The 11993-nt window shown below is 40.6% G+C and overlaps 1 protein-coding gene across 1 annotated transcript; it reads left to right on the top strand.

Moving 5' to 3' along the window:
- Positions 1-870: 870 nt before the first annotated feature.
- On the top strand, positions 871-11573 carry LOC121503498 (protein NLRC3-like). The gene is made up of 7 exons (XM_041777956.1): positions 871-974; positions 3805-3869; positions 4103-5905; positions 5988-6161; positions 6252-6425; positions 7151-7318; positions 8571-11573. The coding sequence occupies exons 1-3, from the start codon at positions 871-873 to the stop codon at positions 5401-5403; spliced, it is 1470 nt and encodes a 489-aa protein (XP_041633890.1). The 3' UTR covers positions 5404-5905; positions 5988-6161; positions 6252-6425; positions 7151-7318; positions 8571-11573.
- Positions 11574-11993: the final 420 nt, after the last annotated feature.

Here is an 11993-nt window from a genome sequence, read left to right on the forward strand (position 1 = left end):
CCAGACATGGATCATTATTAGAAAATGTATTTAACAGTAAATTCACTGATTTACATGCATTTCTTTGGCCTACATTCATACTGCTGTAGCTGCCTTTCCTCCTCTTCTCTCCGTCATTGTAAGCAGCAGACAGGTTCCAGTGTGTCACTTCATGTCACTGCTCATCACAGCCTTATTCAGAGCAGTAAATCAACGTATACACGACCTTTTTTAAATAAATACCAAAATTGCGTTAAAATAACATACGGTCACTATTTAAAGGCATAACCACATGTCTCAAAAATTCATTAAATGTGTTTTATATTTATATTTTCTTTATTTGGCAGTCTGTAAACAAGGCTGGAGTAAATATGATGTTAAATTGCATACTGTATAAACAGGCTACTTGTTTAAAGCTTCAGCTGCAATTCTTTTTAAGAACATAAACTTTAAAATGCAAATTAAGGTGTCAAAATGTGCTTAATAAACAGTAAAGTAGATTTTAAAACACAGATGAAGACACACATAATAATACCAAAGTGGTGCAGAAAATTTAGAAGTTGGTTCCAGAAGACAGAATAGATCAGAATGCAGGAAAATAAATGTTTGGAATGTTAATATATTGTGGGATAAGACGTCTACATAAATACATATACATACATATACACACCCACACATACATATAATGCATTGGCCAACAAGATGGTACAGAATAGAGAAAAAATCTGAGAAAAGGTTGTTTTTTTCTGGTCGCTAACCTGCAAATTTGTCTTAAAAATTTAATGAAAAAAATCCTGATAAAATCGAGATCCTCTTCTGGCCATAAAAAAATCATATGATTTTTTTCCATACCGCCCACCCCTACCATAAATCTATCATGTTGTTTTCAGGATGGAGGAGCAGAGACCAGACTCTCCTGAACCCAGCTGTGTGTCCATGAAGAGTGACCGGTCTAATGATCGCTTTCTCATGTTCAAACAATCAGCAGATGGAAGGTAAGACACTATACAATTAAAACCATAGCTCTAATGATCATGTTGTCCCTCATTCATCATCATCATCTCTCCATCATCATATCAGTTGCAATAAAAAGTATGTAAACCCTTTGGGATTTCTTGGATTTCTGCATAAATTGGTCATAAAATGTGTTCTGATCTTCATCTAAGTTACAACAATAGACACACACAGTCTGCTTAAACTAATACTGCACAAAAAATGATATGTTTTCATGTTTTTATTGAACAAAACATGTAAATGTTCACAGTGGAGGATGGAAAAAGTATGTGAACCTTTGGATTTAATAACTGGTTGACCCTCCTTCGGCAGCAATAACCTCAACCAAACGTTTCCTGTAGTTGCAGATCAGACCTGCACAACGGTCAGGAGGAATTCTGGGCCATTCCTCTTTAAAAACTGTTCAGCAATAATATTGGGATGTCTGGTGTTATTTGCTCTCTTGTGGTCATGCCACAGCATCTCAGTCAGGTTGAGGTCAGGACTCTGACTGGGCCACTCCAGAAGGCGTATTTTCTTCTGTTGAAGCCATTCTGTTGTTGATTTACTTCTATGCTTTGGGTCGTTGTCCTGTTGCATCACCCATCCTCTGTTGAGCTTCAGTTGGCGGAAAGATGGTTTTAAGTTTTCCTGCAAAATGTCTTGATAAACTTGGGAATTCATTTTTCCATCAATGACAGCAATGTGTCCAGGCCCTGAGGCAGCAAAGCAGCCCCAAACCATGATGGCCTCACCACCATATTTCACAGTTGGGATGAGGTTTTGATGTTGGTGAGCTGTTCTTTTTTTTCTCCACACATGGCATTGTGTGCTCCTTCCAAACAACTAAATTTTGGTTTCATCTGTCCACAGAATATTTTGCCAGTAGTGCTGTGGAACAGGTGCTCTTTTCCAAACTTCAAACATGCAGCAATGTTTTTTTTTTTGGACAGCAGTGGCTTCCTCCATGGTGTCCTCCCATGAACTCCATTCTTGTTTAATGTTTTATTTATTGTAGAATTTGTCAACACAAATTTTAGCATGTGCCAGAGATTTCTGTAAGTCTTTAGCTGACACTCTAGGATTCTTCTTCACCTCATTGAGCATCCTGCGCTGTGCTCTTGCAGTCATCTTTACTGGACGACCACGCCTAGGGAGAGTATTAACAGTGCTGAACTTTCTCCATTTGTAGACAGTCTGTCTTACTGTGGACACATGAACATCAAGGCTTTTAGAGATACTTTTGTAACCCTTTACAGCTTCATGCAAGTCAACAATTCTTGATCGTAAGTCTTCTGAGAGCTCTTTTGTGCCAGGCATGGTTAACATCAGGCAATGCTTTATGAGAACAGCAAACTCAAAACTGGTGTGTGTTTTTTATAGGACAGGGCAGCTTTAACCAACACATCCAATCTCATCACATTGATTGAACACCAGGTTGGCTGACTCCTGGCTCCAATTAGCTCTTGGAGAAGTCATTAGCCTAGGGGTTCACATACTTTTTCCACCCTGCACTGCGAATGTCTACATGTTTTGTTCAATAAAAACATGAAAACATATCATTTGTGTGCGGGATTAGTTTAAGCAGACTGTGTTTGTCTATTGTTGTGACTTAGATGAGGGTTCCAAGGCCAAAACCCCTGCTGACAAAAATGAACAGAAAGGCTCGTCTCACATTTGCCAAGAAACATCTTGATGATCCCCAAGACTTTTGGAGAAATATTCTGTGGACTGAGGAGACAAAAGTTGAATTTTCTGGAAGGTGTGCAGCCCGTTACATCTGGCGTAAAAATAACACAGCATTCGATAAAAGAACATCATGCCAACAGTCAAACGTGGTGGTGGCAGTGTGACATCTGGGACTGTTTGCTGCTTCAGGACCTGGACCACTTGCTGTGATTGATGGAACAATGACTTCTGCTGGGGCACGCAAATGGTCGAGTGGTTTGGGACGCTTCCCATGTGCGTGGGCAGCCCAGGTCTGAATCCAGCCTGTGGCCCTTTACCACATGTCTCTCCCCGTTCTCTTCCCTGTTTCTGAGTCTATCCACTGTCCTTCCTCTATCAAATAAAGGCATGAAAAGGCCCAAAAAAAACTTAAAAAAAAAAAAGAAAAATTCTGTGAAGAAGAGTGGGTCAAATTTCTCCACAGCGATGCGAAAGACTCATCACCAATTATCACAAACGCTTGATTTCAGTTATTGCTGCCAAGGGTGGCACAACCAGTTATTAGGTTCAGAAGGCAATTACTTTTTCACACAGGGTCAGATAAGTTTGAATTTTTTTCCCCCCTTAAAAAATGTAATTATCATTCAGACACTGCATTTTCCATTTACTTGGATTGTTTTTGTGAAATATAAAAATTGGTTTGATGATCTGACACATTTAAGTGTGATAAATATGCAAACAACTCAGGAATCAGAAAGGGGGCAAATATTTTTTCACAGCATTGTAGCTCTTACTTCGTCCCCAATTACATTTGGAGCCCCTGTTTAGCCCCTGCTTGACAGACTTTCACGATTACACCAAAATACAAAAATTTCCATTGGGGGACAATGTTCTGTAAAGTTTGATGAGTTTTTGAGCATGGGAAGCCCCCAAATTCGCGATTCTACTGACAGAAAAATAATGCATACAGATATAATAGGACCACGCCAACCAAGGTCCGTGCTCATGGCCTTAATAAAGTACCTATTCTATTCTATACACATACATCCATACCCTAGTAAATGTGTAAGAATCATTTAAACCTCCAACATTTGTGCTGTGACATTTTGTTGACCTTTCAAACTCTGTCATTAAATGTCTTTAAACCTGATATTTTTTCGACAGAGTTCAGATGGAAACACCAGAGTTCTTCAATGACCAGTCCAAGCAGCATAAAACACACCTGGACAGTAAGTTTTTAAAAGTAAAAAGAAAACATAAACTTAAGATGATGGAAAGATGAAGTAGAGGTTTACATTTCCAAACTCTGTTTTAACATTCTGCACGCACCCACTGAACAACTGATTTTTTTTTTTTTTTTTGGATGGAGCTAATGGTGGAAGGAGAACTGCATGGCCACTCTTTAATATTATGTTTTTGTTTGGATTGGCTAATTCACATTGTTTGTTGCTTGTTCATTCAGGAACTCCTGCTTCAGTATGTCAACATAAACTCAAGTCTAACCTGAAGGAGAAGTTCCAGTGTATGTTTGAGGGGATCGCTAAAGCAGGAAACCCAACCCTTCTGAATCAGATCTACACAGAGCTCCACATCCCCGAGGGAGGGACCGGAGGGGTCAACAATGAACACGAGGTCAGACAGATTGAAACTACATCCAGGGTTATTGTAAGACAGGAAACAACCATCAGACAGGAAGACATCTTTAAAGCTCTACCTGGGAGAGATGAACCAATCAGAACAGTGATGACGAAGGGCGTGGCTGGCACTGGGAAAACAGTCTTAACACAGAAATTCACTCTGGACTGGGCCGAAGGCAAATGCAACCAGGACATCCAGTTCACATTTCCATTCACATTCAGAGAGCTGAATGTGCTGAAAGAGAAAAGGTTGAGCTTGGTGGAGCTCATTCATCACTTCTTCCCTGAAACCAAAGAAGCAGGACTCTGCAGGTTTAAAGACTTCCATGTAGTGTTCATCTTTGATGGTCTTGATGAGTGTCGACTTCCTCTGGACTTCCACAACAATAAGATCCTAAATGATGTCACAAAGTCCACCTCAGTGGATGTGCTGCTGACAAACCTCATCAGGGCGAACCTGCTTCCATCTGCTCAGCTCTGGATAACCACATGGCCTGCAGCAGCCAATCAGATCCCTCCTTGGTGTATTGACATGGTGACAGAGGTCAAAGGGTTCACTGACCCTCAGAAGGAGGAGTACTTCAGGAAGAGATTCAAAGATGATGAGCAGGCCAACAGAATCGTCTCCCACATCAAGTCATCCCAAAGCCTCCACATCATGTGCCACATCCCAATTTTCTGCTGGATCACTGCTACAGTTCTGGAGGATGTGCTGAAGACTATAGAGGAGGGAGTGCTCCCAAAGACCCTGACTGAGATGTTCATCCAATTCCTGGTGGTCCAGTGCAAAGTGAAGAGAATCAAGTATAATGGAGGAGCTGAGACTGGTCCACACTGGAATCCAGAGAACAAGAAGATGATTAAGTCTCTGGGAAAAATGGCTTTTGAGCAGCTGCAGAAAGGAAACCTGATCTTCTATGAACCAGACCTGAAAGAGTGTGGCATCGATATCAGAGCAGCCTCGGTGCACTCAGGAGTGTTCACACAGATTTTTAGAGAGGAGACAGGACTGTTCCAGGACAAGGTGTTCTGCTTCGTCCATCTGAGTGTTCACGAGTTTCTGGCTGCTCTTCATGTCCATCTGACGTTTACCAACTCTGGAGTCAACCTGATGGCAGAAGAATAAACACCATCCAGGATGTCCAAAATCTTAAGAACCAAGCCTAAGCTGAGACATCTCCATCATAGTGCTGTGGACCAGGCCTTAGAGAGTCCAAATGGACACCTGGACTTGTTTCTCCGCTTCCTCCTGGGTCTGTCACTGACCACCAGTCAGAATCTCCTACGAGGTCTGCTGACACAAACAGGAAGTGACTCAAAGATCAGTCAGGAAACAGTCCAGTACATCAAGACAAAAATCAATAGGAATCTGTCTGCAGAGAAAAGCATCAATCTTTTCCACTGTCTGAATGAACTGAATGATCGTTCTCTGGTGGAGGAGATCAACAGTCCCTGAGATCAGGACGTCTCCCCACAGAAAAACTGTCTCCTGCTCAGTGGTCAGCTTTGGTCTTCATCTTACTGTCACCAGAAAAAGATCTGGACGTGTTTGACCTGAAGAAATACTGTGCTTCAGAGGAGGCTCTACTGAGGCTGCTGCCAGTGGTCAAAGCCTCCAACAAAGCTCTGTAGGTGAACTTACTACTCCACGGATAAAAGTAGTCTGTATTTAGAAACATAAACTTATCTCTACCTCTGTGTCCATTTCAGACTGAGTGGCTGCAACCTCTCAGAGAGAAGCTGTGGAGCTCTGTCCTCAGTCCTCAGCTCCAAGTCCTCCAGTCTCAGAGTGCTAGACCTGAGTTACAACGACCTGCAGGATTCAGAAATAGAGCGACTTTGTCTTGGACTTCAGGATCCACTATTTATGCTGGAAACTCTCAGGTCAGGATGTCACAACTTTTATAAAGTCTGCCAACTAATCTGTCTTGTCTTTTGTAATTATTTTATTGACTAAACTAAAACCCTTTACAGGCTGAGTGGCTGCAACCTCTCAGAGAGAAGCTGTGGAGCTCTGTCCACAGTCCTCAACTCCCAGTCCTCCAGTCTCAGAGTGCTGGACCTGAGTTAGAACAACCTGCAGGATTCAGGAGTGGCAGTGCTGTCTTCTGGACTGGAGAGTCCACACTGCAGACTGTTAACTCTCAGGTTAGTGCAACAACAATGACAACTGCATCAAAGAATCCAACTAGAAAAATGAAGAAACTCCAAAAAACTGCAAGACTGAATGAAGAACATAACTAACATGTCCCCTGCTAAGAGCAGTATTAATGTGTTAAATGAGGGAGAAAGGGCAAATGAGTTAAAGGATTTTTACTGCAGGCTTGAAACTAGAGACTTCTCACAGGAACAGAGAGGAGAACTGGACATTTTACCTGCACTAAACTCTAGCGACTGTTAACATGTTGTACAGAGACTTTTTTCAGTCATCTGCCCCAGCAAGGAAACAGAACTAGATGGCATCTCTGGCCATTTATTGAAATCCCGCAGTAAAGACGGTGCCCTGAAGAAATCTCTGGGCAAACATTGTGTCCCTTCTATGTGAAGGCGCTCTATTATTATTCCTGTCCCTAAAAAAACAAGCTGTAAAGAGAATAATGACTTACTTCAGTTGTAATGAAGTGTTTTAAGAAAATAGTGATTTATCTGGTGAAGTGTGATCTGTATGTTGTTGATGGTTGTCTTCTTGCTGCAGTGTGGGTGAAGCGCCAAAAACAAATGTATCTTACCTTATTTTAGAATGAAGTGTTCAAAGGTCTAGGTACCATGAGAAGGTACCTAGAGCAGGCCTGAATTATGGGAATGTAAAGCCTCAGTTCCAGATGTAAAATGGAGCCTATTTTATTTCTCTCTATTTCTCTCTGTGTTTGTAGTCTGTCTTACTGTTTGGTCTCAGAGGAAGGCTGTTCTTCTCTGGCCTCAGCTCTGAGCTCGTCCTGTCTGGCAGAGCTGGACCTGAGCTTCAATCATCCAGGAGAACAAGGAGAGAAACTACTGTCTGGTCTACAGAAGGATCCACACTGCAGACTGGAGACACTGAGGTACAGACAGAAAGACAGACATACTGACCATAACTCAATACTAAAGTTAGCCCTCAGCACTTCAGCTCTACAGAGGTTTTTATGCTTTTATTTTGATAGGCTAGTGGATGAATTAAGAAACTGGGGAGAGAGAAAGAGAGAGAGAAAGAGAGAGAGAGAGAGAGTGGGGAATGACATGACGGAAAGGAGCCACTGGCCAGAATTGACCCCCTCCCCGTCTGCTGTGAGGACAACAGCCTCTACACATGGGGCATGTGGACATAAACACTAGGTTACCAGCAGTGCCCCAGTATCTGCTGCCTGTTCAGGCATTAGGAGCAGCTCTAGACTAGAGGCTGACATTATTTCAGGAGTCCATTATTTCCAGGAGCCCGACAATTCCAGATCCTCATAGATCTGAGAAATAAATTAAACTAATATTTTAAAATCACTAAGCTTTTAATTAATACAAACACAATAATGTTTAACTTTGAAACCTGATATATCCCTCTCTGTGGTCTCTCTTCCTGTTGTTCTTCATACTTATTCTGGTTTAACTTGAAGTCCACTAGTATAGTACTCTGATGAACCGATTGGGATTACACAGTGTGACTCTCACTCGATAAGCAGCTGTCTGAAGCCTCCGTTATAAACTTTGCTGTACAGACCAAGTCATTATATATAAACCATAAAGTTCTGCTTATGATCTTCTGATCCTGTTTAGAAGTTGAGGGAAAGTTTAACTTTACAGCCTCATTCAGTGCTGGATGACGGCACACAGTAACAAGCCTAGCTGTTGATGCTTAACAGCTAACTAGCCTGGTGTCTTGTCATGTAGATGAAGATTGGTGTTTCTGCAATATTTTACCTTGTTTTAATCCAGCCTGCATATTTTATGACTAATGTCTTACTCCAGACTCGCTGGTGTTTGAAGAAACCCAAAAGTAATCCAGGATCTTTGCTTTTATTCTGACAACAGCTGATAGACTTTCTGATGATCTACTGCCATACTGACTCTGTAACATCTGTATTGATGAACGTATAACCAAGTAGCATGTGAGGAAATACTGCCATATTGTTGTTTTTGGTCCATAATTTGACTAAAATTCAAATGACCCCTCATCTTCTTTGGTGATTTGATGACAGTTATGAAACAGCTCTCAAGTTTGCTACTGCCACCATCTGGTGATAGTCCTGTATAACAATCAGGCACGTGTTTTAATCTATCCTGACCCATCCCTGATGTCTAAACTGGTTCTGTTTCTTCCTCCAGGCTCGACCATGGTGGACGGCACCGACTAAATACAGGTCCAAATAAGTGTGAGTGTCTGAATTTTTGATTTGTGAGAGCTCAATGATGAATTTGATTAATAAATCAGGTAACAATCTGAAATAACAAGACTGTCTGAATCCATCTCTGTCTGAAAGTATGAACATCCACGTTCACAATCACTGACATTCATCAAACAGAAACATTTTTAGAGGTCTGAGGAGAGAGAAATACTATGGCTCAGTCCCTCAGAGGTTGATTTAGACTCTTCTGTTTTCATTTTGACAGACAAGGTCTTAAAAATTCATACTGTTTTACAATCTGTCGTTTTAGTTTTCTCTATTTAAAATTGCTGATACAAAATAATGAAATATGATCTAGTTAATAGCATTCGATTTATAAAGCACCCTTTTATAGCTAATAATTCATACAAAAAACAGTCCTTGAGGTTCTGAAAAATGGGTTTAGATTTGAAAATCTTGATGATTGTGGCGGGCTTTATTCAGGGTCAGCTCACAGTGGAAGCAGGCTGACTCAGTCTCCACATATTCCTCTCCTTAGCCACATTTTCCTGCTCCTCCTTGGGGAGGAGGTCGAGTGGAGAGAAGAGGTTGAAGTGACAGTGAGTTACAGAGGAATCAGACGGAGAGGAGATGAAAATGTGTTTGGATGTAATAATCAGTCCTGGAGTCTTTTCTGCTCTGGTCATTGTTACAATGTCCTTCACAATAGCAGAGAAACAGTCATCCCCTCCTCCTCTTCTTCATCCTCTGGTAGAGTAGCGGTGTATCTGGACCATCCTGCTGGCTCTCTGTCCTTCTACAGAGTCTCCTCTGATGGACTGATCCACCTCCACACCTTCAACACCACATTCACAGAACCGCTCTATCCTGGGTTTGGGTTATGGTCAGGTTCCTCAGTGTCTCTGTGTTCTCTGTAGCTCAGACTGAATTCAATGCTTAGGCCGACCACACACTACATGATTTTTAAATCTGAAACGATTTCCAAACCGTGTGAGACCACAGATATGAGGACAATTTCAAAAGAATTTTCATCTTTACTCCTCTGAACGCACACACTAGACGTCTCAGCCAGACTGTCAGATCACTGGAGACCACACACCTGCCGACCTGCCAACGGCCTCGGTGATGACGTGACTTCAGGAAAAAACAAAACAAAAAAAACAAACAAACATGGATGTCTGTTGATACCCTCTTGCTGTCCCTCCACAACAGGCTGCCCTGGCATGGTTACAGGTGCAGCAAAAATCATAAAACATGGAAGAGACTCGGGATGAAATCATGGATGGAATTAAGTTAAAGTTGTGTTTACGGTTGTGAGCGGTGAAGATACAATACGTATGATCCGGCTGGACTCTACCCGGTGTGCTCACTCTCATTAGTTGTTGTGAATATTCCGTCAGTGGCACTACGACCTAGAATCGTACATAGCAAACATATTTGATATTTACAATTCGGGATTTTGGAGGCTACGATGTGATTTGGAGCAGTAAAACAATCGTGTTGACACCACACACACAAGGATTATTCAGGTAAACAGTCATTTGCGATGAGGCTCCTCTTGGGATACGCCCCCGCGGTCGTCAGGGGGAGGCAAATGTTGCCCCAAATCTGGCTTAAAAATCTTGAAGTGTGTGGCTGGCCTTAGTCAGGCTATACACTAGATGATTCATCATCTCTGATTAATCTGGTGTATTTTGTTCAAAGCTTGTCAGTAATTCTTTAGTTTATAGACTTGTATTGGTGTGTATATCACTGTTTAACTGCTCAGCAGTAATTTTTATACTGTCAAGACCAAAATTGCTCATGTTAGTATCGTTTCAGCATATAGTGTACAGTTGATCCAACATTGTTTTTAGGCCCATTTGGAACCTTGTAGGTACGAATGGGCTAAACAGCAAGGTCAGAGAGGAGTCTTCAGTTTTAGACAGATATTAGTGAAAAAACTAAATAAAGTGAGAAGAAATGTGTTCAACCACACAGACAAACTCATCGCTGCTCCAGGAAACAGCAGGACAATGGAAGCAGCAATGTGATGGCTGTACAGAAAGGTTGGAAAGTTTTTAGACCATGTTCAAAGTCTGCATCTCTTCTCCTCTCTCTGTCCACCATGGTGCCTTAATAACCAATAAATAGATATTTAGTGCCATGGCTTGTTACATTCATGTTAACAAATCAGCATTTAAGCATGTTATATAGCAAAGCTACGACATACTGTGAGTTACTGTTGTCTGGTTGCCTCTGCTTATGTTGTTAATTTAGTTTGCTGTGTCCATTTATGTCCAGTACACTGCCTTAAACAAAAAAACAGTATGACTGACATTAAAATCAAAGTCCAGCCACTGGGTTTCTATGCAATGAAGTTATTATTCTGAGTTTGTAGACTCCATAGTCTGAGTTTTTCTTTGTTCTTAGTCCATCATCTTTGAAGTCACATGTGTAGCCGTATGTTTTTCAGCCATATGTTCTTTGTTCTAGTTGGCCATTTTGAGAACCTCAGCTGCCTTCTCTCCCTCTTTTCTCTTTGTCTTACACTCAAACACATACTTTTTAAAGCTTTGCTTTGTAAATGGTTTTTGTTGTATTTTAATTTTATAATAGTTATTAGTTTAAGTGACTGTTTAGTGTAGTGTAAACCCAGAGAGAAACTTCTGTTGAATATCTCAATTCTCTCTAAAATCTATCCATATGTAGGCCAACACTTACAGTGTTACAATTACAAATACCTTATATGTTTTATTAATTTTGTTATTATGGTTTAACTACATAGAATTCAATTTTGTGTTATAATATTATAGTTTTGTGTAACTGCTTATACTTTCTAGTTTTAGCCTTATATAAACTATATTCATTGGCAATGTGATCATGTTAGTTATTAAGAGTTAACCACAATTAAGATGATTGAGTTAATTATTATGTTTAGTCATTTCTTGTTGTCTTTATTTTCTACATTCTCATCCATATTAGTTACACCGTTTCTACATTGTAATCCTGTTATTCACAATAAATCTTAAAAACTTAAGTCACTGTCTTCATTTCCTGAAAGTTGTCCCTGAAAGGAGAATTCACAACTTCACAACTACATTTAAAAGTTACATGTGGTTATTCCATATTTAAATCCCATGTATGTGGGTAGTGCCCCCTTCTTTCATGAGTGCAATTTAAATTTGATATCACTACAGTGATTGAATAAATTATTTTATAGATTTAAAGAAGTCTTTCTGACCTTACTGACTATCTAAATGATATTTCAATGTGGATGTCTGCAAGCTTTTTAGAACTGAATCCTGACAAAACAAGAATCTTAATCATTGGTCTGGATAAATTTCATCATACTATAAAGTCCTCACTCGGTTCTCTGTCAGCAAATGTGAAACCGAATGTCAGAAACCTTGACAGCAGCCTC

This window comes from Cheilinus undulatus, linkage group 3 (genome assembly GCF_018320785.1).
Source record: "Cheilinus undulatus linkage group 3, ASM1832078v1, whole genome shotgun sequence".
Lineage (NCBI taxonomy): Eukaryota > Metazoa > Chordata > Actinopteri > Labriformes > Labridae > Cheilinus > Cheilinus undulatus.

Excerpts from the sequence above, each read along its gene's own strand:
- LOC121503498 (XM_041777956.1), top strand. The coding sequence starts at position 871 with ATGGAGGAGCAGAGACCAGACTCTCCTGAACCCAGCTGTGTGTCCATG. Across the intron at positions 975-3,804 it reads AAACAATCAGCAGATGGAAG|AGTTCAGATGGAAACACCAG; the intron begins GTAAGACACTAT and ends TTTTTTCGACAG. Across the intron at positions 3,870-4,102 it reads GCATAAAACACACCTGGACA|GAACTCCTGCTTCAGTATGT; the intron begins GTAAGTTTTTAA and ends TTGTTCATTCAG.